At 52.4% G+C, this 26082-nt stretch overlaps 6 protein-coding genes across 6 annotated transcripts; 3 read left to right on the top strand and 3 right to left on the bottom strand.

The window, feature by feature from the left end:
• Positions 1-3742: 3742 nt before the first annotated feature.
• On the bottom strand, positions 3743-5392 carry ACO1O0_002591 (platelet-activating factor acetylhydrolase; the record flags this gene model as incomplete). Its single annotated transcript, XM_083192057.1, has 1 exon — positions 3743-5392. One exon carries the CDS (start codon positions 5390-5392, stop codon positions 3743-3745), a length of 1650 nt encoding a protein of 549 aa, XP_083053271.1.
• A 2250-nt stretch (positions 5393-7642) lies between these two features.
• ACO1O0_002590 (uncharacterized protein) lies at positions 7643-9464 on the top strand (the record flags this gene model as incomplete). The annotated part of the gene is made up of 6 exons (XM_083192056.1): positions 7643-7858; positions 7941-8161; positions 8216-8400; positions 8467-8851; positions 8956-9130; positions 9210-9464. 6 exons carry the CDS (start codon positions 7643-7645, stop codon positions 9462-9464), a joined length of 1437 nt encoding a protein of 478 aa, XP_083053270.1.
• Positions 9465-10518: 1054 nt separating this feature from the next.
• ACO1O0_002589 (Alpha/Beta hydrolase protein) lies at positions 10519-12462 on the top strand (the record flags this gene model as incomplete). Its single annotated transcript, XM_083192055.1, has 5 exons — positions 10519-10772; positions 10869-11038; positions 11156-11385; positions 11456-11797; positions 11887-12462. 5 exons carry the CDS (start codon positions 10519-10521, stop codon positions 12460-12462), a joined length of 1572 nt encoding a protein of 523 aa, XP_083053269.1.
• A 99-nt stretch (positions 12463-12561) lies between these two features.
• On the bottom strand, positions 12562-14141 carry EHD3_1 (enoyl-CoA hydratase/isomerase family protein; the record flags this gene model as incomplete). The annotated part of the gene is made up of 3 exons (XM_083192054.1): positions 12562-13806; positions 13866-14030; positions 14091-14141. The coding sequence occupies 3 exons, from the start codon at positions 14139-14141 to the stop codon at positions 12562-12564; spliced, it is 1461 nt and encodes a 486-aa protein (XP_083053268.1).
• Positions 14142-21551: 7410 nt separating this feature from the next.
• ACO1O0_002587 (uncharacterized protein) lies at positions 21552-22477 on the bottom strand (the record flags this gene model as incomplete). Its single annotated transcript, XM_083192053.1, has 3 exons — positions 21552-21835; positions 21895-22301; positions 22455-22477. The coding sequence occupies 3 exons, from the start codon at positions 22475-22477 to the stop codon at positions 21552-21554; spliced, it is 714 nt and encodes a 237-aa protein (XP_083053267.1).
• Positions 22478-23637: 1160 nt separating this feature from the next.
• Positions 23638-24849, top strand: ACO1O0_002586 (RTA1 like protein-domain-containing protein; the record flags this gene model as incomplete). Its single annotated transcript, XM_083192052.1, has 4 exons — positions 23638-23868; positions 23927-24062; positions 24124-24497; positions 24571-24849. The coding sequence occupies 4 exons, from the start codon at positions 23638-23640 to the stop codon at positions 24847-24849; spliced, it is 1020 nt and encodes a 339-aa protein (XP_083053266.1).
• Between the last annotated feature and the right edge of the window lie 1233 nt (positions 24850-26082).

The following is a 26082-nucleotide window of genomic DNA, read 5'->3' as shown; positions in this document are numbered from 1 at the left end:
GATATAAAAGATACGTTGCGCCTTGGTTTCTGAATACCTAGTTTCACATCGTCATAGACGAGCAACCTTACTGGCATCAAATGGTCACCGTTACCTCAACTATATCCAACAAAGTTTGGGCGTCTTTACCCTACCTCCTGATTAAGCCCTGCCCACCGTCAGCCACCGGTAATGCTGCGCCGGAGCAGGAACAAAAATATCCACCGTCGTCCTCTCGGCCGGAGCAAGTCAACAAACTCGATCGCCCGAAAATCGATTTACGCACTTCACAGCGACCCGGTTGCTGCTGAGCGTGAAGCTCACATTGCTGCCAGATTATCCTATCAGCGGGCCCACGGGAGGAAGACCGAAGGGATGGCAACTCTAACTGAGGACACCGTTTCTTTGAGCCTTAATCCCAGAGATAAGGCCATGGCAAGGCATGGAATATCAGGCAGCGAGAGCTCGAGGAGCTACGTTGAGAGAGTTGACCATGCCTTTGGTGTGCCTCGCCAGCGGAGCATCCGGTTTACGGGACCTAACGCACGACCGAGGAGAGAGTTTGGATCTCGAGCAAGCGATCATCGGATAGCTGCGACCCTAGCTGACGATGGTGAAAATATATCGTTTGGTGGCCGTCCTAGAAGTGCTCAGAGCACTTTGTCGGAGAGCAAGCACGACGATACCTCAACAATAAATCCATTCCGTCCAGCTCAAATGCCCAGAGAGCGATACACCGTCGAGGATGACCTTGTTTCCATGCCTTCATCATACAGAAGATTACGAAAATCAAGGTCAATGTTGCCCACGACTGATTTCTCACAAGCTGAATACTACTTCACGAATAATCCTGCCCACGAAACAAGACGCCCTCGATCATCATACGCTTCCCCCAACGAGGATACGATTCCAGTAGTGGAGAAGCACCAGCAGATGCTACGGGGCCCCAAGTCTATGAGTATCCTCCGAAATCGACGGGATCAGATAGCGTCTCATACTGGCAGCAGTGGGCATCACGATCTGGCGTTGGAACTTGCGCGCGAAAAATTCCTCGAACAGGCTGAGAATCAACCACAGCTTAAATCGTACCCTTCTACTTACAACACATCAAAAAGGTCTCGTGGGACTGCGAGCTCTATGGGGCTCCGAAAATCATTACGGAGCGGCAGCAACCATAGCGCGGCCCTTTCATCGGCGTTTTCTGGAGATAGTCTATCTATCCCGAAGCATAGAAGCTTGCGAAAGAAGGCCCGGAAGTTTTCCACAACAATCAAGACAAAGCTGAAAGGATTTTTCAGCTGGCAGCAATCCTCTGAAGAATACCCGAGTTGCCAGCAAGGTCGCATTGAGTCGAACGAGTTTGAAACCGGCAGCTATCTACGCTCGGAGCCCCTAGCACCTGCAGAAGAGCCGTCCATGTGCGGGAGACATTCTCGATTGGCCTCCTTACATAAAACGACATCTCGCCAAAATATGCTGTCTCGACAGGGCAGCCTCAAAAGCTGCGACTCTGGGGATATGGTTCTGCCAGATGACAGGTCCCGAGTCACCAGCTGGACTGATTCCGTGACGAACACGGCGATAAGCCATCCAAATGGAGAGCACCAGCGCCTATCAGCCATCAAGGAAAATGGGACGCAGGCTTCTTCTGTATCGCTTCCACGGACGGGTGAACAGGATTTGGCAGTCTGCAAGGCTACCACAGTTGACAGTGAACGCATCTACTCGGCGCTGATGAAGAGGGCCAACGAGGCAAAGGAGAAGAATGAGGAGGACTGGCGACAAAGTGTTGACACAATAAGGGCTTGCGGAATCGGTCCCACAAGGAGCAGCTCTTTAAATCAGTTTGGATCTTGCAGGTGGTCTCCTGACTCGCCTCCGACGATACGCTGTGTCCAACCGGAAGATGACTTGTTCCAGTACAAAAGGAACAAGAGTCCTCCGCGAGAACCAAGCTCTCCGGAAACTGTTGTGGCTTCTAGACCTGGCGCACTCCACGACTACAACTCTGGTGGTGGTCGTGGCTCTCCTAACCCTTGGCTAAAAAGCAACGGTGATGTGGCCGCCCTGTCAGTACCATCAGTTGGGAACGCTGGACTGGCCTCTCACGCAAATTCTAAGCGAACCAACCCTCTGACCCAGCGTAGCTCGGCTTTCTTTGGCAGCCCTCCAAGCCACCTCTTCCGGACAGTGAGTCCGTTCCGACGTGCACTGCAAGAGAACATGAAGGCTGCCGAAGAGTCAGTCAAGAACAAGGCTACCCAGGGACTGGGGACTAAGTATCTGGGGTCCCTCTCGGCTATCAGCCTTCCAGCTCGCGAACCAAGTAAGACGGGATCGAGACGTGAAGCGCAAGGAATATATGCTGATAGCTTGTATTCCTATGCTGAGGAGGACATGGGAGTGAACGCCGCGCCGTCTGTAGCTGAAGGGTTTCGTGAGCCTCCATCGTCGCAGGCACATGACAATGCGTCGACTTTTACCGAGTGTTCAGGAGGACTGCTTTGTTCACCTACACGAGATGCGTCCATTGGAAGCTCAATTGGCTGGAAGATGCGACTGAGTGGCCATGTCTCGAAGCTTGAGGGTAGTGGCCCTGCCGGAAGCTGTGAGGAGGCACCAGACTTCTCGCAACCGCGTCCTAGACTAGGCCACGTTCGCGAAAAGGCAGAAATCGAGTCTCCTACGGACGTGGTACGCAACTCTCCAAAGGCCAGGCGGTCGTCCAACGAAACAACGCCACTCCAGCCATTGGCGAGAATCTCTCAGTCTAAATCTGCGCAGAATGTTATCTTACAGCCACGGCGAGTTACGCCCGGCGTTGAGAACGAGTTACCACCGTAGAACGAAGGGAGCTGTGTCGATCAACTGCCCCCTGAGATGTCGTTCAAGAGCGGGTTTCGCACATTTCCTTCTCTCCCTACCCTGAATTGCAAAAATCCAAGTTCTACATTTAAGCGGAAGGATTCAACACCTCGCCACTCGGCATCGTTTATGACTGTGCCAAACTCACGCTCAACTGGAAGGGGGGAGCTGGGATTTCAAAGGCGCACAGGCACCCGTCCGGCGGGAACTGCTGGGTCGTTGACCAAGTCCAGCCCTGGATTGACTGCGGCAGTGGAGAGACAGTTTGGTCGAGTAAGCACAGGTTCCCCATGTCGGAGGCCAAGGAGGGGCAGCCGAACAGTGGAATCCTCCCCGACATCGAACCTCAGAACCAACTTTGGCCAGGACGGCTCTGTTATTCTAGACCAGTCGAACAGTCCGGAGCAGGTGATGACGAGCAAGAAGATGGTGGAGATGTTTCTCCATAGCCGCCGGAGGAAGGCTGAGGGGAGCACGACTGGTAGGAGTGACGGCAGTTCGCCGGCGGTCTTCCTCTGAGGGGGTCTTGTTGGCGTTACAATGACGTGCATGGGCCGGAGGTCCAACATGGTCGGAGAATATTTGATAATGGATTGTGGGTGCGTGACATGTTATAAGTCTGGGGGTGGACACATATGCCCACGTCATTACATATCTTACGGATCCTCTGAGCTAGGGTTACTGGGAAATGGTGGCATGGATATAACCCGAGTGGGGACATGGACTAGAGCTGGGAAACTGGCAGTGGCACCGAATGGGAGTTGTATCATTAATCAAGTCGTTTGTGTTTACCAGTTGTGTCCTTAATATATCATGAATCGTACACTTGCTCGCGCTCTTGTCTAACATCTTGTGCTAATAATAGTAGTACACACTGTAATAGTCGTCTTCGATGGTGCTACGAGTCAGGGGTGACGTGGATCTCCCAGTGCTTGGCCAAGCCCTTGGGGAACTCCCTCTTGCGATCCTCGCTGATCCACTCGCCGTACTTCTCGTGTGTCACCTTCTCCGACAATAGGCCCCCGGGGACCTCGCCAGTCGCGACGTACGTCATGAAGTCATTGGCCGCGCCCACGTACTCGCGCAGGGCGGCCTTGACGTCCATCCCCGCGCCCGTGGTCCAGCGCAGCAGCAGCGGCTCCAGAAGCGGGGCGTCGGTGACGCTGGGGTGCGATGTGCCGATGCTGGTGAGGAACCACGAGGGCGCGGCGGCGCCGCGGACGAGGTCACGCACCGTGTCGAAGTGTGGGCGGCCGTGGAAGATGGAGTGCGTGCGGGACCACGAGTTGGAGTGGATGACGAGCAGGGGAACGGTGGCATTGTGGTTGAGAGGGCCGGAGGACTTGCCCGGGTCGAGGATGATGCCGGCCGAGGCGTTGGGGGCGACGGTGCTGAGGGCCTGGAGGGCGCCGGTGGCGCCGTAGGAGTGGCCGGCGATGGTGAGGAGGGCTGTGTTGAGGCGGCCGGCCCAGTTGTCGAGGGTGGTGACGGGGGCGCGGGTGTTGTTGTCTGGCTGGGTGCCCTGGTTGAGGGACGTGAGCAGGTCGATGGCGGCGCGGATCTCGGCGTCGCGGAAGGCCAGCTGGGTGCGCTTGAACTCGGGGGTGTCCATCTTGTCCTTGAGGTCGGAGGGTCGCATGTGCAGGCGCGGGCGGCCGGGGTCGTCCGGGGTGAGCTTGATGAGGGTGCCAGGACAGCTGCCGTCGCGGTGCTCAATGGCCGCGACGACGTGCCCATGAGAGGCGAGCTCGCCGAGGAAGTATGTGTAGTCGGTACGGGAGGAGGCGGAGCCGTGGGAGAAGACCATGATGGGGAAGGGGCCTGGCTGCGACTCCCCGTCGCTGTCGCTGTCCAGGGACGGCGACCCCAGGATAGGGGCATCGACCTCGGCAGGGATGGTGATGTGACCGGCGACGGCCCAGAGGAGCGAGGTCAGGAGGGGCCGGGTGACAAAGTTGTCGAGGTGGGCGACTTTGGCGTAGCCCTTGCTGGTGAGGCTGATGGGCTTGGGGATCCAGTAGTGGCGTGATTTGCGCGAGCGAAAGGCCGGGTCGGTTGGGTAGTAGAGGGTGACGAGCAGGGTCTCGACGTCGAACGCGGGATCGCCGGAATGCTTGAAGACGGCCTCAGATATGCGCTTGGGACCTCCCTGGAGGGGGATCTCGAGATCTACGGCCCCGACGCCGTACACGCCCATGTGGGGAGGCAGGGGGGACGCGAAGAGTGGTGAGCCGCGCACGAAGCAGTACAGCACGTAGAGCGCGAGAGCCGAGAACAGCACGTAGCGCCAGGTCAGGCGGGGCCGGAAGAGGTGGATGAGGTAGGATGAGATGGGCTGGACCCAGCGATGGTACCAGTCGCGGTGGCGGGCCGCGTGCGAGAGCCACTTGGGGCGGCGGATGGCGGTGGTGGTTTGTGTTGATGTTGGTGCCATGGCGAGAGGAGCGTCTGGGCTCGAGATGAGGTCATCGTCATCCTCGAGGTCCTGCAGGAGGAGCGACTCGAGCTCGACCTCCTCATCGCGCGAGAGAGCTCTTGACCGCCACATGTCTCGCGAGCCGGCCCACGGGCGCTGGTTGAGTAAGCCAATGTGAAGAGATTTTGAATTTCGATGGTTGGTAATGAATGGAATGAATAAGATGGATGCCCGGATTTAAGGCGATGGGACATTTGGGTGGCAAGGGACAATAATAAAGAAGCTCAACTAGCCTTGTATGAAGAGAGAGGCTGTCTCAGTATTTCTGTCTTGCTTTTGACCTCAGGTTCCTGGGTGGCGGTGATGACGCACGCTTCATGCGGCTTTCACCAACCACGTCTCACGTTGCAGTATTCTCTGTGGCATCTACTAATTATCGTGCAACACAGGTTTCTGATGTATTTCTAGAATGATCTTGGATCGTCTTCTGGAGTATCGTCAACCATGAAATCACGCGGCTTCGTCGATTTTACTACATGGAATATTTCGGAAAGCCATGCCATGTTGGTTGTGATGCAACTGGCTTCAGCTTTACTGAATCTGGCTGTACACAGGGATCTTTGATTCAATACCATCTGTGTTTCTATATTGATGGCCACCGTTTCAAATCCATGTGTTCTGCCCCCTGAGTTGATGAAAAGGAGGGATGCTTGCACTGCACTGCTTGGTCTGTAACTACTTGCATGCAGGAACCTCTTAGAGCGAATCAGCACTAGTATAATTTGCTCTTCACTTCCCCTTAGGGTATACTCGTATATTATGTTGAAATGGGTCGGTGAGTCACCCACGGTGTTTCTGGCGCAGGCCACAGTCCTCGACCATCTTGTTAGATGAAAACATCGACTAGTTAGAATCCTCCTTTGGTCTAGATTTTAAGCCCCGAAATCCACTCCATAGGTACGATCTGGTAGCCGTATTAGTGAATCAGACGGCGGTTAGGAAAAAAAACAAAGAAATACGGTCAGTTGTCATCATGACTCCTGCCTGGCGGGGAACGAGATTGTCGGCGACCATCTGAACGGTAACACGCCCGTCCCCGGAGTCCACAGCTCTCCACAGAGGGTTCTGCCACGTAGCCTCAGTCCCGAGAAAAACGGACAGGGGATAGTCCTAATCCAAGCAATCTAGGCTTGAGACTGGCGTGGCCCCGGATATCAGCCGTGTCCACGTTGTCGGTAGTGGCCGGTAAAGCTCGGATATCCAGGAACTGGCCACGCCGCCACGCTGGGGACACCAGCTCCGACGGAGCTATCCGTCCTCCACGCTGACCTGCCTTATCAATATTACGTACGTGCATGTAAAGCATTGCTTGATCGAACCATCGGAGCCTATTGGGACCATTGGGACCTTTGATACCTGCGGGGAAGTCGGGGCATCTGCAACGCTATTTGCATGATTTCGTCCCCCGCATTCGTTCCCCTCACAAACCCCAGGATTTCGTGCTCAATTCCCCACCAACAGTTGAACAGGCCACTCTGCCTACTGGCGCTACCACCTCCTGAAGCCCGCTAGAGCTGACTGAGGCACTGAGGCTGGTATAGTTGGAGACGCTAGCGATGACTGTCTCTTTGGTGAAAGCTTGGCGGACCCGTTGTGCTCGAGGCGAAGGGGGGGGGGGGTCGAGTTTGTTGGAGGCTTGGAGGCTTGGAGGCTGAGCCGAAAAGCCCCGTCTTCGTAGCCGCTGGCCCGCTAGTCGGCTCTCGTCTGGTTCGGGGGAGTGGAAGAGGGATGATTCGGTATGGTAGGCATTAGGAAACAAGCACAACGTGCATTAGTAGAAAGTAAGGTACAGGCATGAATGGGCCAGGCTCTATCACTCCAGTCTGTGGTAACACATCTACCGTTTGTAATACTCTACTGCCGTCTGTACTACCGTCTGGCACTGACTCGACTACTCCAACATCTTAGCGCGTTCTTCTCCCAGGAGATCTTGCCCAGCAAAGTTAGTCGACGCTTAACCTTGATAGTTTATATCATACAGAGGAGTACGCACGCGTTCTAGTGGATATCACCCCACTTGCCAAGGGCCGCCACGACAAGGTGTGTGAAATGGTAGAGTCTGGTCTTTGCGAGATCCCAGATGCTATGCACATCTGGTACCTTAGGCACATGTAACTGAATGGTCTGATGGTGTACGGACCCATGGAAAAACTACTTAAATCGCTTTGTCCACATCAAGGCCGAATATGTAACGCGCAACTCTGGTATCCTCCAAGTTCTCCTACATCCAACTTGTTCCTATCCGAAGATACTGTCACAGAGGCACAGAAGAACCCCTCTCGTGCAGAGTCAAGACGCTGAAACTTGGTCAACCACAGCGAGATGGATGTTGAAAAGCCAACTGTCGAGTATGAGGAGCAGGAGGCAGGGTTCTCCACCAAGGAGACAAAGGGCCTCCTTTGGAAACTCGACAAGACCCTCCTCCCTCTTCTAGCTGTCATGTATCTTCTCTCCTTTCTCGATCGATCGAACATTGGAAATGCCAAACTGGCCGGTATGGAGGAAGATTTGGGGATGGATGGCAAGTGGGACTATAGTGTAAGTCCAGTTGACCCATGTTGTTGCTGTTTCCGCTTGTCTACCAAAGCAAACCTGCTTACATTTGGATTTGGGTGAATAGACCGCAGTCGCAGTCTTCTTCCCTTTCTACGTTCTGTCCGAGGTTCCCTCCAACCTGGCGATGAAGCGTTTTCGCCCCTCTGTCTGGATTGCAACAATCATGGTGGTGTGGGGCATTGTTATGACTTTGATGGGCATCGTTCACAACTTTGAGGGCCTTCTGGCCGCCCGAGCCGCCCTCGGATTGGCAGAGGGTGGTCTCTTCCCTGGTGTCACTTACTAGTACGTATTCCAGCGATGTTTGAGCATGGGCGTGGCGCGGCTAACCGAAGCTAGCATCACACTGTGGTATCGTCGCCATGAGTGCGGTCTGCGCATCGCCATCTTTTTCTCCGCTGCTACTGCTGCTGGTGCCTTTGGAGGCCTGCTCGCACGCGGAATTATGGAGATGGAGGGAGTCGGTGGGCTCGCTGGATGGTCATGGATCTTTATCCTTGAGGGTATTTTGACAGTTCTTGTTGGTGAGCGGCGATTCCTCTTCCCTGCATTCCTATCCTTGCATCAAAATGGTTGACTGATATCAATAGCCGTCATTGCATTCTTCTACCTGAATGACTACCCGGATACCGCCAAGTTCCTCTCCTCCCGGGAGAAGACCGAGATTGTGCGCCGCCTTCGCGACGACCACACAGCCTTGTCCAACGAGTTCCACTCCAAGTTCATCAAGGACGCCTTCAAGGACTGGAAGATCTGGGTGAACTGCCTCATGACCATCGGCAACTTCCTCCCCCTCTACTCCGTGTCCATCTTCCTGCCCACCATCATCCAGAGCATGGGCCACACGGCTGAGCTGGCCCAGCTCATGTCCGTGCCGCCTTATGTTACCGCCTGCATAGCCACCGTTGGGATTGGCTTTGTGACCGATAAACACGGCCAGCGCGGCATCTACGTTATTGGTATTGCTGCCATAGCGTAAGTTTGGACCCAAACTCTACGATCCCCGGGTTTTGTTTGCTTTCGTCCTGCGGCCAAAAACAAAACCAAGCAACGAAAGAGCCTGGCTAATCGTGTAATAGTATCATCGGCTTTGTTATTCTCATTGCCGTGGAGATCCCGAGCGTCAAATATTTTGCCTGCTTCCTTGTGCTGCTGGGCATCTTCCCTAACGTCCCCCAGATCACCTCCTGGAACAGCAACAACGTTGGCGGATCTGTTAAGAGAGGTGTCGGCATTGCCATGCAGATCGGATGCGTTAGTAGCCCTTCTCTTTTTTTTTTTTTGGTTCACTCTTCCATGAGAGCTCTTGCTAACATGTTCCCCCTCTATTTAGGGTAACATGGGCGGTGCCGTGGCAGGCTTCATCTTCCGAGCCAACGATGCTCCCCATTATCGCTCCGGCCATGGTATTCTCATTGCCCTCTGTGCGATGACGCTCCTGCTAGGTGTGTTTATGACCATTTACTTGCGGCGGGAGAACGCGAGGCGCGACGCTGCCCACAAGGCCCCCGCCGCGTATACTGAAGCCGAGATGGAACTCGAGTCAGACAAGGGAGACTATGCCACCTTTTTCCGGTACACTATCTGAGAGATATTACACCATGGGGATTCTTGGACCTCTGCTTCTTTACAAAGTTCTGGGCTATTGGCCTGTGTCAGGATGGTTCTCGCAATATTAGAGCACTTGCAGTTGTTCTTTGGCGCCCCATAGATGATCCGTCATATTAATAAATGCCCTTTTTATCACCAAAGATGTCGGCGTTAGTTGTTGACTCCCATGGAAGGCATTTAGCCTATGGTCAGAATAACATGGAGAATTAAGCCGGCATCTTGAACACTTAAATTTGACTTGAAAACTTGACCTCTTGATGGCGGAATAAATGTACCCTGATCGCTTGGCGCGGTTATTCACCTGTTTCCCTTCGGCACAATCTCCATGTGATGGGGTGCTTTACTAATAGAGTTCTTAATTAAGAGTACGGAACTGCCCTTTGGTGACACATACGTGTAGCGATTTAGGGATGATATGACACAAAGTAAAGGCGAAGCAACCGGAGCCGCTGTCCATATTCGTCCATATCATAGCACTCGGATTCGTACTCGTAGTGCGTATTTTAATTCTGCATGGCGTGCTCGGGGCTCCGGGGTCCGGGGTCCCCCGGGGGTGGCGCACATGGCGCTGTCGGTACCGATCTGGGCCCCTGGAGGAGGCTTGGAGGGGTTCGGTGAGCTAAAGCTTGGGCCTGGCCCCTGGAGGCCTGCCATGGCTATGTACGAGTAGTGCCCCTTGGGGGGCCCTTGGAGAGTTGGAGTGCTTGGCTTTTAGGCCTCCACGCGTCATGTGGCGGGGGACTTGGGGTTGTTGGGTAGGCTGAAAAACCACAAGTGGTTCCCGTCTTTTTTTTTGGTTGCCATTTGCTAATAACCGAGGCCCACGGTTCCCCAAAGACGACCGAGCAGAGGCTCTGATGGATGAACTGATCGCTCGGGGTCACTTGCAAGTGCAATTTCGTGGCGTCATCGCCTGCCATAATAGTAATTCCCCCCAGGAACGCCTCAACCTTCACTCACTGTTTCACTGCTTTCACTGTTCCGCGTCCAGACCATCAGGCCAACGTTCACCCTCCATCGCGTCATCCGCCATGTCTGCTCACCGACTGCAGGCAATTGCCTCCCATTTGGATCCCAGCTCCGATGCTGCTCCCACAACCGCCATCAAGGAACACTCCACACTCAACGCTCGCCTGCATGGGATCAAGTCAGATCGCCATGGAGTCAGCATTGAACAGTATCGGGGCATCAAGTACGGCAAGGTGCCGGCCAGATTCCAACGGGCCCAATTACAGGAGCAGCCCAGCAACGGCCAGTCATCGGCCATGGACTGCACCAGCTTCGGGTGTGTTGCTTCCTTCATCCTTGCCACCCAACTATCAATCCTCGTGTGTTCCTTTGTGTTCTGCGTCTAGGTAGTTCTAACCCGTCTCCTGTCTAGACCCGTGTGTCCTCAGAACTACGCGTCGCCCGCAGTGCTGCTTCGACTTCCGGAGCACCTGGACGACCCCCTGGAGCCACAGGACGAATTTGAATGTCTCAATCTCACAATAACTCTGCCGGCTGGTGTGGCAGCTGGGGAAAAGTTGCCTGTGTTTGTATGGATACATGGTGAGTCGACTTGCTTTTGAACGTATATGCGATAGAAGCAGCGTGCATTAGTCACACACTCGCGATCCTCTCATAAATACCGGGCTGCCAAGGACATGTGCTGAATCTATGTCACAGGTGGCTCCCAGGTTATGACCTTTGGGAGCTTGGCTGGCAGGATTTGCGATCCTCATCGCATGGTGGCAGATTCTGCCAAACTAGGGAAACCCATTATTATTGTGGCCCTTAACTACCGGCTTAATATTTTTGGATTCGGGAACGGCCAGGAAACCAACCTGGCTTTGAAGGACCAGGCACTCGCTGTGGAATGGATCCGTAAGCATATTGGAGGATTCGGCGGTGACCCGGTTTGTTCTACAGCACCATCATCAATATCAGATGCGAGAGAAGCTGACTAGAGATACCCCTGACATGCAGAACAATATAACCATGGCAGGAGAAAGCGCCGGCGGCGTCTACGTTCACGCCCATGCCATAGTGGGGACTCCGGTCCAACGCGCCATCATCCAGTCTGGATCCCTATTTCTCTCTCCACCTATGCAGCTCAAGGGCGGCAAGGCATTGATTGATGCGCTCTCCAAAAAGGTGCAACAGAAGGACGGATGCGCACTCGAAGAAGTCCCGGTTGAGTCACTGCTTCGCCGTATGGAGGAGAGTGGTATCTCCTCCGTTTCGCTGCAGGCTTCCGATGGGCTGGAGGGGTGGCAGAAGAAGATGGAACAGATTGACGCGCTCATGGTGGGTGACTGCGAGTATGATGTACGTGTGCCTGAAATTTCTGAGCATGCCTCCCTATTGTTCATTCACGTTCCCTTATGATCTGGACTAATATCGGCTACAATTCACAGTCCGCAATTTGGCGAAATGGCATCGAGACAGCAAGTGCTGCTGAAATCTGCAAGTGCTTCGACAAGATCAAAGACTCGGCAGAGATCAAGAGCGCCTATGGCATCTACCCCGACCGAGCCACCTCGTGCAAGCTGGGTGCCTTGGACTTTATCAACGACCGCTGCTTCGCCATGCCGGCATACGACATCTGCGCGCAGTGGCGAAAGGACCAAAGGCGCGTCTACCAGTACATCATTGACCAGCCAAACCCCTGGCAGCCCTCGAGCCGCTCCCACCACGCTGTCGACCTGATCCTACTGTTCGGCGGGTATGACCTATCGTTTGATCCGGGTTCCGAGGCTGTCGGCTCGGAGATGAGGCGAAGATGGATCTTGTTTATCAATGGGGAAGAGCCCTGGGCAGGGACGAAGAGGATGGCGTTTGGTCCCGTGGGGCGCAGCGCAGAAATCGACGACGGAGAGTACAGCTTCAGGAGGAGAAGACGGCACTTTGACTTGCTGAAGAAGGCGAACCAGAGGGAAGTTGTTTCTGCTTTTGCAGGTCTTGCCATGGGAAGATTGAGCTTAGATAATTGATCTCACAATTTCCATGACCACAATATTGGACCCGTTATCTGTTTATTCTCTCTAGTATGTATGTGTATGCATGCAAGGTCACGCCCTATTTACCGCTCCCTAAGCAGCGGACCTTGCCATCCTCGCCCAGACATCAAGGACCTTCTTTTCCACGCCGGGACGATTTCCGATGCTACCAGCTAGCTCACCAACAACCTGATCTGTGGTTTTACCAGACGGGTTTTGAGCCCCTGCCGACCTGAGCATCCCCTTGATGCGGGCCTCTGAAGGGAGTGCCGTCCACGCATGGGGATATTCCCTGTACTCGGCCCTGGACTCCTCGTCCAGCAATACTAAGCTGGGAAGGTCTTTAGGAGCATTGAAAAATTCCTCAACCATAGCATCGGTGACCTGTTCAGGTTGTGGGGGGTTCCATTTCGGGGCTGTGGCGGGCTTGTCGATGAGCTTCGACTTGACGCCGTTGACAAAGTCAGCATGCCTCATGAACCTCGCAGCAATGACGTGCTCGCGCCTGAAAGTCTGCCCTATGGTCCATCCCCGGGCGAGACGCAGCTGCCGCAGCGTCACTGCCATGGACGTTGGGCTCCTCCCCGTCGTGATCACCTTGTGGGTCTTCTTTGCCCACTCCCGAACGGAGTCTGAGCTGAACCTGGTCTGGCCGGCGCTGATATCGGCAAGACGCTTCAGAATCTCGGGGATGGTTGAGTCAGGGCCAAAGACCTCATCTATCGCCTCGCGCTTCTCCCCGGCCAGCTGAACTGGGTCACTGTGCGGGGTTGTCGAGGAAAGCTTGATGAGGGCATTGTCGATGACTTCGAGGCGCTGTTGATAGGTAGATCCTCTCGGGAAGTGAATTGAGCCACTTGTGAGTTGGTTTAACAAGTCAGGAATGTTGGAAGAATGTATATAGTGCGTCGCAATACCGGCGTAGTATGTCTGGATACCGGCCACGCGATCCGAGGTGATGGCCAGGTATGCGCCCAAGCCCCCGTCCAGGCGCGAAAGGAAGAAGCCACCGCCGACATCCGGGAAGAGTCCGATATCTGTTTCAGGCATGGCGAAGAGGGTCTTTTCTGTCGCAACTCGGAAGGGGCCGTGGCACGAGAGTCCCATGCCACCGCCCATGGTGATTCCGTCAATGATTGCAATGTACGGCTTCGCATACGTGGCAATCAAATGGTTGAGCTTGTACTCGGTGGCAAAGTACTCGGTAGACTCCTTCTCGCCTTGCTTCCCGAGCATATTTTGTCGTGCCAAGGTTGCAACGTCTCCTCCAGCACAGAAGGCCTTGGGCCCAGCGGCGGTCAGCACGACGCAATCAATCAGGTCCGACTTCTCCCACTCCTGCAATCCAGTCATGCGACGTTAGCGATAGGGGTCAAGCCGGGCGTGCGGGAACTCACCCTCAGCTTCGGAATCAGTTTGCGTATCATGGACCCAGACAAGGAATTCAGTTTCTTGGGTCTGTTGAGCTGCATCATTCCCACGCGACCCTGGATGCTGAAGATGACATCGTCCGCCTCGTCTCCTGGCAGTGGATGGATCTCGGTCATTTCTTCGACAGGAACCTATCCGCAAGTTAGGAACCGCTTCGCACCAGGTCTGGGTCGCTGGGAGCTAGCTCTTACCTTGGTTTGACCCGACAGGGCATGGTCGGCCACCTTGGCTCGCAGTGGCATGTTGATGAGCGAAAGGAAATTCAGGGAGGGGTGAAGTATGAAGTGGATGAAGCGGGAGCAGGATCGACATGACAGTACCAAGCAGGGCGTTTTGTAGGTAGATGCATCTCGATTTTGGCACTGTGGATGTTTCCCCAGATTTGTTCTGCCGGGCCGAGGTTCATCGCTCTGTGTTGCTGCCAAGGGAAATGCTGCATAGTATTACCCCATGGGCGAGGGACCCCAGGTTCTGATCGGAGTCATCGTGTTCGAATTACTATCTGCAAACGAGTCAGTTTTAGCGTTGCGCTCGTAATTGAATATTATTACGCATATTAATACCTACCTAGTAGAGCCTCGAACAACGCCTCCGAACTCCTTTCTCTGAGTCGAGGTAGGCGACTACCATTAGAGACACGCTAGCCATGGCCACAGCCCACACCTATTACCCTCCATGAAAGTGGATGAGAAGCATTGCAAAAGTTCTGGACTGCCGAATATAACATCGAATAAATTGAAAATTTTCACGACTTGTGAGGCAGGCGCAAGAGAGGGATACGCAGGACGGATTAACAATCAATATTGGCAGCCTATGACGGTTGGTAATGTTAGACCAAGCTAGGTAATAGTGTTCAGACAATATACACAAGTCTTCAGTCAGCCTCTACAGATACTCACCCCGAGCCTTAGAAGGCTTGACGGTGCGGTAGGGGTTTGATGACAGCAGAGCTCTAATGCTCTAATGCTTTGAGCTTAGGTATTTAGTGCGAAGGCCTGCTGGCCAGACGGATCAGCTCCCGTTAACGTGCAATTCTTCACCTTGTTAGACTACTTCGGGGGCGGCTCTCATCTCCAATGTCTTTCATTGCCAAAACACACTTCGAAGGTGTTGGAGATGTAATACCACCTCTGACGGTGACAGTGAGGTTGTGGGTGATTGTCTTGTCTGGTGAGCAATCTGTTGTGGGGAAAAAAGGTTAGTATAAACATTGCGACTACATGAACTGGAAGCTGCCAAAGCCGCTGTACTATCTGCAATATTGTGTTCAGTCGGTTACCGGTTGTTGGAAAGGAGGTAGAACGATCCTTACTTGGGTAGGTACGCGTTCCCTCTTGTTCATTCGTATTCCGTCATGTTCATGTCCATCACAATTGCCTCAGCTCCACTACCTCAAGTAGGCACCTTTCATTCAGGTGAGAGTGAAGTGAACCTGGGGTAAATTTGAATGTTTTGCAGTCACTGCGCGTCCCAAAAACTTACGTATTGCGTTTCCTCCCACTCCAAGATAATCCATTCTGTTTCCACAACCTCGTTCTGCTTCAAAGCCAACTCCCACGTCTGACCTCGAAGCAACCGAGAAGCTCTTTATTCCTCACACTGATTTTTCTTCCCGACACAAATCCCCGCCCTCGAAACTATCGCCAACGGCTCTTCGACTCGCCCCCTGGCCACGGACACAGGCCTCCTTCCGGAAACGACTGGGCAGAACAAACAGCCTCTGTAAGGCTGCTAAGGTCTTTTCTTGACTGTTTCAAGGTTCTAATCTCTGGAGCCGAAGAGAGGTGCTCTTATTCCAAGAACCTATCTAGCACTTACCCATCGCCTCCCAAAAGAGAGGCTGCCTGCAAACATATTCAGCCTCGAAACTCTAGAATTTGACAACTGCGCAGCCATGAGCTACGCTAACCAAATCAACCGGTATTTGGATCCGGGAAGGGAGTGTACCTGGCCGTATGAAGGCTTCATCAGAAATGATTGGGAACCTCGCTGGTCATATGAAGCATTCCTCGACACCCTTCTCGATAAAAATCTGCGCAAAATGGTGAAGGATCCGGAGCGAGTCACTAAGGAGGAGCTTGTCGCGATGATAAAGTCTCTGGGACTGGTCGAGAACTTGGAAACCCCTACCGAGGGGGAGATCCGAAACATCTCCCACATTGCGGGCTATTTCCATTTCTCTGGAAAGATTTGTGGCCACCCAGCGAATTGCTTCTTCAAGAACGCCGCCTCGACTCCCACGGTTCGTCGCTCTCGACTGGTCATATGGAAGGAGCTGGTGGTTAATTCGTCGGCACCATGGGTTTGCCAGAATGACCTGATCCACAACGCCCATGGACTTGGGCCAGAGACAGACCCTGACCAAAGACTTGGTCACCTGTCCAGCGCCGAAATCTCCGTCGCATTTCCCAAGTTCAAAGAGTTCCCGACTGATATACGCGACTTGATTATCGATCTTCTTCCCGTCCCGACCCCACGGGTAATCGACCTGCATGAGCTTATTTCCAGATCTTACATGGGAATTTTGGTAGTCTCCCCGCCCCCCCAGGTCACCGACGATGGAGATGAGGCTCTCGAAGTCATGAAGAAGTTTAGGGAGACGCCGGGTTCCAGTTATTGGACACTAGAAGAATCAACCCCGGGCATAGCGTCATCGACCAGTGATGTCTTGCGGGCCCCTCTGGGCCTGGTACAACCTGAAGATATCTTGCTCTTTAATCACGGGTATCAGGACTCTCGTAACAACAGGGGAATGGAATGGTCTAGCTATGGAGACATTCTGGAAGAAGCATGTGAAAGCGGACTGGGTATGCACAAGGTTGCAGTGTCCTGGGGATCATGGTTGGTTCCGCGATCGTTATCCACTGGGACCCGTGGGGGTAGCGGAGATGACCATCGGTTCATGAGGGCCTGGTCATTTCTCGGTCGTATGAGGGGGCTCAAGACGCTTTATGTCCTCACCGCACCAGGAATAACCATCAGAGTTCCCATGGCCAGACAGTACTTTGGGTATCCCATCGGGTGGCCCAATAATGGGCCGCTTATCCAGGCAGTTGTCGACTTATACGACGACAGGAGGCTGGCTGAACTCCTATCTCTGGACCGAAAGTCTCCTGGCCCCAACTCCCCCCGCTGGAGCGTGCAGAACCATGGCGTTGGTCCTTGCATTAACTGCCAACGCGCTCACTGGGAGGAAGAGTACGAGATGATGGCTCAACAGCTTTGGGTTGTTCTTCACAACGGTGCAGTCCCTGGTGAGAACAGGCGGGACTTTTTGAGTTATCCCTGGGTCCAAAGAGTGCTGAAAAGGGGGCCAAGGATCCGACCAGCTATTCTATTCAACCTAGTGCCGTATCGGCTCAATGATTATAGCGTGTAAGACCCAGGCTGGGAGTGGAGGTTCTATGTTGATGGTAAATCATGAGTGAGTTTGGGTCAGAATATGGACCGTTTTTGTGGCACGGATTTTTCATATGTAACGTAGAATGGAGCTTAGATTGATTTGGGAGGCTGTATGAGTTTGGGGGGTGTTCGTCTCACAAAATGGGCTGATGTTAGTGGGAATTCGGAGATGAGTGAAAGTCAAGCCACCCAGTACTCCAAGCTATAATAAACCAACCATTGGGCCATTTGCGTTATGGTATGCAGTGCTTATTATGAGGAGGCAAATGCTATGGTGGATTCTACCCTGCAGATACTCGTACCTGAGTTCAGGTGATCCCCAGATCCTCCTCAGGCAACATATCACCTATTTTAGGAATATCGTACTCGTCCCTCCAGATGCCCGACAGTTACACTTACAGCCATGAGTATGAACCTGTCACACCCACAAAATCAAGCTGAACTTACGCAACGACTCAGACACTGCGAGAACGTCGGTAACATGTTTTGGAAATACTGACAAAGCTGCGTTTATGACAGCCTCGCCCGCCTGCACAGGCCAGCTCAACCAACTAGCTACCCCTTAAAACTCCCTGTACCTGACTAGGTAACGTCTTGTGCTCTTGTAGTTGCTAACCAACAGCCGCAACGAGTGACTTGTGTCCTCTCTGCTGCACTAGTAGCCGTTGCCGACATGGAGAAGTTGGGCAAGGCTAGTCGAGGATCATTTCGCTCCCTCGTCTTTCTGGGCGTTGGAGGAGGTCGATTGAGGTGTGCAAGAAGGCAGACCTCTTCATACTATGAGATACCATAGTATTAGCACTTATATATAAAGGGGAGAGTTCTCTCTCTTCAAGGCGTTAGACACTCATTCGGATCAATAAGCACTCAAACTACTCATTCAAGAGTCTTCACTATTCAAACTCAGTTCTATCACTGGTTAAATTCAATGGCAAGAATGCCGGTTCGAAGCGTACAATCGGTTTTAGTGAGCGCAACAATGGCCTTACGAATGAGATCATCAAGTGCGGCAAGGGAGGTGATACAACCTACGGGAATTGGCGGTTCAGGTAAGTACTGTCACATCATTCCTACGTTATGCAACTCTTTATTAACGTCAATGACTGTTTCAGGGCTGATCCTAATGAGGGCAAATGCTAATACCAATTTCTGCTGGGGTTGTATTCCAGAGGGTTAGACTGAGCCCGGTTGGGGAAGTATATGGTAGGGGAAATCGAAGAAGGAGGCATACCTGTTACTATCTAGTCCCTGGAGCTTGAATAAAACTAGTATTATTTGTGCCCTATTTTAGTGTGTTGCGGCTTATGTCTGAAGGCGGGGACTAGGGAGTGAATGATCTCTTGATATCTGGGCCAGGGAAGGGAGACATGTCGCAAATACAAAGAGTTGCCGAGGTTAAAAGGTGAGATATATTAGTTGAAGTTTCGTGGCAAGCAAAAGCGGCGAGAAAATAGGAGAGGTGGTAAGAAATTGTTACCGAGCACTACCTAGTGACGAAGTTCCATGTACCTACTCGGGCTGCACGGAATCTGTGGCACAACTACAGCCTCCGCTTTGTGGTTACATGTATATTGCCACAGTAATTATATCTATATCACTATAATGGCACAATAAACACCTCGGTCGTAATCCCAACCCACAAGAAACGTGAATGAATACTAACTGAACCTATCCATTACAATTTGGGCGCTGATTGGGGCTGCTACTCTTATTCCCTCACCCGTAAGTAACCCTAGTACCGCTACCGTAGGTATTTCTCTCGGAGATAGTTTCCACAGAACCCGCCGCAGACAAGCCCACGCTGCCGTGGGGCGTCTCAGAATTCCAGCAGAGTCCCAGGCCATGGTAGGTATTGTATACCCATCCCGATGTGAAAGTCATAGTGCGTTCCGAGGTCCCAAACGAATCATCGATGTATTCTTCCGTGCTTGTCTGGACAAAGATTCTATTACCACACCAGCTCGCATGGGCAGTGCCATCTATAAACCGGTCGGCTGTATTTTCTGAAAATTTTATGGTCCTGGTACGCCCGATTGTGAAGAACGCTGTGAATGTTGTGGTGATGCAGGTGACTGCCGCAAATACAGTACCGGCATGCTTAGCGACTTCTGTACTGCAGACGGTGTATCCTAGAGAAAGATTCCGGAGTCAGTGCATTCCTCCTTTGAAGAAACTATATGATAGAAATAAGTAGGTAACATAATGAGAGGGGCCTCACCCAAGTAGTGGGACATCTTTGCAAAGGTGTATGCCCCAAGAACATCGAATGCGATGGAAGGGACAGTGATGGGAACTCGAAAGGCTACATCAACGGAGTGCGTCAGAATAATGTTGGTGCAAATATACGACAGACAGGGTCAAAAGAACAGGACGCACCTCCATAATAATATGCTATGCCACACGAGAGAGGAATCGATGCCACGACGGCTGCCACCAATAGCTCATTTGGTACTGGAACCACAGAACAAGTGTCAGCTGTCTACATGTACTTTTTTTCTGAATAGGGAGGCCAAGGAAGTAGAACAAAGGAGCGCTTACCATGCCCGAGGACACGATTTGAGATGGCTGCCACCACCAGTACATTTGATACAATAGATGTCCCAAGCAGTACTGGCAGTACCATCAAAGGTGCACTTCCTGGGACCAGTAGTAGAAAAATCCCAGTAGGCGCTATGCTGACCGATTTGATGGCTCCCCCTAGGGTAGCGGTGTAGAGGATGCCCCATGTCACCGACGCGTTTGCGGCGTGGGCGCCAGCGATAGCGGCGGCCGTGGCTGCGATCACGGTGAGAGCAACGTCGAATGCTCGAGTCATGGCAAACAGGCTCGCTTTAAGGATATCAATCCGAGTCAGCCAAGTTCCTATTTCCGGACATGGTGCAAGGCCTTGGAGTCTGGTATCGTGGACGAAGTTACATACCTCGCTTCCTAGGTGGGCGGGGCTTCCGATGGGTCAAGGAATGGCTTAAGAATTGGCTGTACACAACCTGGTTGGTGACTTTGACCATGAGGTTAGATTATTGTCCGGTTGGAGACCTAGGGTAATCGTACTGAGGCTCATCTTTGTCGAATTCAATGCTGGCGCGTTAACCCAGACTTAGTCCTACGCATATATATGTTGTCGAGCAATTAGCAGAAGGGCTAATCGTTTCAAGGTGCTTCCCCGTGGGGAGCTCTCGCGGATATCGAAGACAATGTCGAGGGAAATTGAGCGCTCCTCATCAAACTTTCTAGTTGACGGATATGGTCTGGTTGATGCGTTACGACTCAGGAATTTGGCATCGACCGTCTTTCTTGTTGCTTATAGCTCGCCGTCACTGCATCGATGCGGCTGAGGAGTGCGAACGCCAAGACAGCATCGCCTTCTTGCACTGCCCCCTTTCCCCAGACGCCCTATGACCGATGTGTGTTGGGGCTTCATGGGTCTGTGCATGCTTCTCAAGGTTTAATACACGTATATAGATAGGACTGGTTCGAATGCATGTATGCCATGAAACCTTGGTGCTAGTCTACTTTGACGCTGGGGATAAAAAGACGATAAAAAAAAGACCGAAGCAATCACTAAGCGAGTCAAGCAACTAGAGAGGGAGAGTGACCATGGAGTCCACTACCCAGGTTCCCGATGACCTTGTAGTTGGGGTAAGATCTCCGTCTAATGAACTACTGGGTATCGAGCTGGCTGAACAGTGACAGCTGCTGCATCAAAATGGGCATAGCAGGCAGTCCTGCAGCCATAGTGCCTGCAAACAAAATGAGAGATCAGCACCAGCTGAGAATAGCGATCTCTAAATTGAGGTGTTGAAATGTTGAATGGTGGCTGTGCCAGATACTGTGTCGACATATAAATGGTGGACGAATCTGTATGCCACCTCTGGTTAGTGGTCACGCTACTATGTAAATGTATTCAGAGGGATACATATTTGCATAGCCCATTTCACCTTGCACATTCTTGCATGTACTCGTCCACTGCATCTCTTCTTCTTCTCGAGCACGGATGGTGGATGAGTTTACGGGACTGCCAAAGTCCCCGCATCTCCGTCCCCGTTGGTGCATGTAACAACTTGACTTGCTTAAAATGTAGGAGCATGCTCGACGAAGAGATTCGGATACGTGTAGCAAATTGACCAGAAGGCTCTCGGAGCAAAAAAAAGTAAGATACAAGCAAAATACAGAGTCAGAATACAAAGTCTATTTCATCGAAAAAATATGAAAGGAAAAGTAGCGCAGAAAAAGTCCCAACGCCGCCGTTATTAGTATAGGCTCATTATGGCCAAGGGCCAAATAACATATCTTTGGAATCCAACTGGTAGACTTTCCGATATATTTTGTATCCAGGCTCGTGTAATGTCCTTGCAGAACGCATACTGGCCGCACTGCTTGGAGCCCGCAAACTGCAGCTCCAGGGCGTGGTTGAGCACCAGGAAGTGCGCAATCAGGACCTGGGCCACGCTGTTGGCGGGATCGACAAATTGGCTGAACTCGTCTTCTGTCATCTTGTTGGTGAGTGCATAACAGGGAACCATCTCGACAAATGCTGGGGTGACACGTAATGTTAGTAGAGCCACTGTAGCAAATGGGAACAGGTTTACTCACCATCCATAGGAGAGTCTCTGGCCAATGTGCCCAGTTTTTTAAGGGCCGCTAGATAACGAAGTTCTGCATCGCTCTGACAGAGGGGCGCGATGAGCGACAGGGAAGCGAAAAAGTCATCCATCATGGTGCTCCCCCTTGGGCCCGGCAGGTCCCCGACATACTCCATCATGCTGCCTACAAATGACTCACGAGTAAAGCCGCGGAACAGGGAGGTGTCGGGGTCTATGACCAGAGTCGAGGAGATGGTCATCCAGCCGCGCATCATATGAAGCAGGTCCATGAGGCCATTGGGCATGTATGCCGACTGGTACGTCAGGATTATGGCGGCAGCGTATCGGGCGTCTGCATCGGTCGTGGAGACGCATGGTCGTGATAGAGCCTCATTGAGGCCCTTGATGGCAGACACCCTTAGCCCTAGGGCCTGAACAGAGCAGTCTGCATGGGAGAACAGGGTGAGGTGCTGGGCGGCGAGGCCAAGGAGGTCACATGCTAGGAATTCGTGCTATCGTCTATGTAAGTGGATATGACAATGGGCAGCGGTGGAGGCGAAGGTGACGGACTTGATAAGCGATGCCAGCGACATCTTTCCACACCGATGCCCCGGGCCCATAGGGATGTGGAGGATGGCCCCCAACCAGGAAGTGATTGAAGAATCGGAGATGATCAAGGTCAATAGCGACGGTGGAAGCACCACCACAGGGGGGACGGGTGGGAATAGACCGGCATAGATCAGCTTCGAGTCTATGAGGGTAGACGCAGTCCAGGGAAAGGCGGCGACAGCCCAGGCACGTGGGCCGCGTCTCAGTGCACTTCACCCTGCGACGCTTGCAGTTGAAACAGCCACTCCTGGTCTTGCGAAACCCCTTCCCAGGAACAGGCTTGCGCCGTATCTTTGTTGGCGGCTGGCTAGCTGGTTCTGTCGTCGCGGGCATCTGCCTCTCGGGGCTTGTCGAGGTCGATGTTTCCACCCCGGGCCCATCCACGAGATTGTCGTTCTCTGAGGTTTGTGTCTCAGGACTCTGAAAATGCTCAAGGGTAAAGGAAGAGCCCGGAGACGGGCTCGAACGAATACTGTTGCTGCTAGAGTCCATGGGTCTAGTGGCAACACACATGGTGTACATGTATGATGTAGGAACGATTGGGCGAGGGGGGAGCGAGGCAACGGGACGGCAATCTCGCGGGTAGCAAAAGGAATGGAATTATTCGCAAGTCCGCGCCTTTTCAGAGCGAGAGTTCGTCAACAAATCGAAGCACTTGCTCAGTTACGAGGTAATCCTGCCACGCTGCTTCGCCCCTTTCACTCTCAGCGTGGCGCAGCTTAGCCGTCACATCGCGGCAGCGCCTATGTACACGGCAATTAAACAATAGCAAAAGCGAGGAAAACGAGACAGGCAGCCAATTATCAGCCACGATTTTGATAATCATTCGGGTTCCGATACGTTATTACTCCGAACTTCCTCGTATGGCTCCCAGTCTCCGTTCGTAGGCGCGTCGTCAAGCAACACGCAACGTGTAGTCGTTTCGATGGGAAAAAACGACGATTGAGCCCCTCAGATATTGAATGAGACTCAAAGATATAACAATAGATTTGTTTTGATATCATGGCCACGTCATCTATAAACAGAGATGAGCGGCGTCGCCGAATCTCAATGCTGTATAAATGCTTCAGGACTCCACGGTCACATCGAGACCAAGACTCGCCAAGAGACCAGACAACTCGACAAACCATTCCTCCATTACACAATGCCGGCACTTTTACAAGCATCAGCTACGTTTGCACAAGCGACAGCCACCTTCACTGCCACCGCGGCGACATGCACCACCGCGATACCCGACGAGAACGGCTACGTGCCCCCCAACGCTTGCAACGCCAACTATGGCTTCTACCCTCGGTGGGAAGATAACACGGCCTTTGCAATCGCCTTCTTCATGACTACTACAGCTCATGTGGTCCAAGCATTTATTCTCAAAAAGGTTAGCTATGTGTCTGTCGAACAGCAGTAGATGACAATATTAACCACCAAATCGCCAGTCATTCTGCTGGGTCATCATCATGGGTGCCTCCTGGGAGTGTCTGTGCTTCATCTTCCGGGCCCTCGGCGCCAAAGACCAGCAAGAATCAACATATGTCGTCCTATCGTCTCTCTTGCTCCTCCTAGCACCCCTATGTAAGTTGCACCCAACTACTGCCGCCTCTCCTCTGCTAATTGCCATGTCTCCCAACGCCAGGGATTAATGCCTTTGTGTACATGGTCGTCGCCCGCCTAATTTATTTTCTCCAACCCCTACACGAGGTAAAGCGTATTCCAGCCCGATGGCTTGCCAAGGCCTTTGTCACAGCCGATATTGTGTGCTTCATCGTCCAGGCCGCTGGGGGTGGTATGCTGGCCAACCCGGACGACCCAGACATCGCCAAGACGGGACGCAATATATACATGGTTGGGGTCGGAATCCAGTTGGCATTCGTCATGGTCTTCCTTGGCCTCACCGTCATTTTCCATCGCGACCTCGCCTACAATACCCGCGCCGGGATCGTCAAGCTCACAAGCCGCTGGACAAAGGTGCTGCTCTGGGTCGTATATGCGGTACTCTTACTTATTGTTGTACGTCTTGGTTTTTTTTTTTCGTAAATTCCCACGATAGTGTAACCAATTCTAACAACTCTTTGTGGAATAGGAGCGCATCATCTTCCGCCTGGTGGAGTTCAGCCAGGGCGCCTCATCGTCCAACGTGGTCCTCCAGCACGAAGAGTTCCAGCTCTACCTGGATGGCCTGTCCATGCTTCTTGCCAGTATCGCCCTCAACCTGGTTCATCCTGGCCTGGTGCTCAAGGGTCCTAATAGCAGCTTCCCTTCCACCAAGATTCGCTGGTGGCAAGGGCGGTCAGCGGGGATGGAGCCCCTTGCGTTGCGCTCTTTTGAGAGGCGATCGCTGGATGAAGTGTCGCTGAATTGATAGTGCACAATTCACAAATCAGAACAGATATAAAGCAAAACGCAATTTTTAAATAGCTAGGAGAGTCGGGCTCAATATTAGATATATTTTCATTTTGGTTTCTATGGGAGGTAGCAGTAATATGCGAGGAGTATGGCGGGAAAGGGCTAGATTGGCTACAATTATGGATAGAGAGAACATGTATCAAATTGTTTTGCAGACTCAAATTTGGGCTCCTTTATTGTCTGAAAGCCTTTGCATATGGTTTGATCAAAGCGGTCTGCTGCAGTTGCAGTTATTCACATATGTTGGTGACCTAGCCTCATAGTAGCACCTTGCATCAATATTAGATGCTCAAAGTGCCTAAAGATAATTGGTACCTTAAGGCATCAGTAAACCTTCGTGTCACCCAGTGCTTCTTTGTTCATGTTGTTTTAGTATTCTGTCCCTGTTGTTCTTCCCCCGCGGTTCAACTCTGATGAGTACCTAAGGTACAAGGGCTTGTTCAATGTTCTTCATCAATCCCACTGCCCAACAGATTCAATTTAAAACATAGTCGCAGAAAACATAGTACCACAGTGATATTGGCACTCTCAACCCTCTTTACAGAATATAACGCATTTGGTGACCGCAGCCCAGATGCATGACTTACGGCGAGAGATTTTCAGGGCCTTGGTAGGATCGGAGCTCGGGAATCATCCAAGTTTGCGGAAGGCGGCTTCCGCAAGTATTAGTAGTAAGTACCTTCTGTTCTCCGATAAAGTTATCAAGATTGTTGAGACAGTGGTTTATGCACGTGTTCATAGGGCTGTCAATGACTAGAAGAGTACTATCAATGAAGTACTTACACGTTCACACAAACCTTATGGGGATCATGCGCCATGGCGCACATTTGTCCGCGGGAACACCTCCCTACCGTTGAGGAACTGTCAATAATGTTCATTGCGCCTCTTTTTCTTTTTGCCTTTTGATCACAGACCACCCCAATCTTCACCTATACACAAAACTTCGAACTTCAATCAAATCTTTTACGATATCATGAGGGTTCCATCCGTCGTTCGCTGCTTCAGGCAGGTCTCCTCCATCATCGCCAGATTCACCCAGCTCTGGGGAGCAGCCTTTTCCGGTTTACCGACTGAAGAAACTATTCAACGCAATCCCTGTTGCTTGGATACTGGTAGCGACCGCAACCAATACGCGACGTTGGCAGGAGGGACATCCGCCGACTACCCATACTCCTCATGGGTGCAGTTT

This window comes from Amphichorda felina (assembly GCF_050947745.1).
Source record: "Amphichorda felina strain 45539 chromosome Unknown scaffold_2, whole genome shotgun sequence".
NCBI lineage: Eukaryota > Fungi > Ascomycota > Sordariomycetes > Hypocreales > Bionectriaceae > Amphichorda > Amphichorda felina.
Note: the sequence above shows the minus strand (reverse complement) of the source record. Positions and strands in the feature narration are given on the sequence as shown.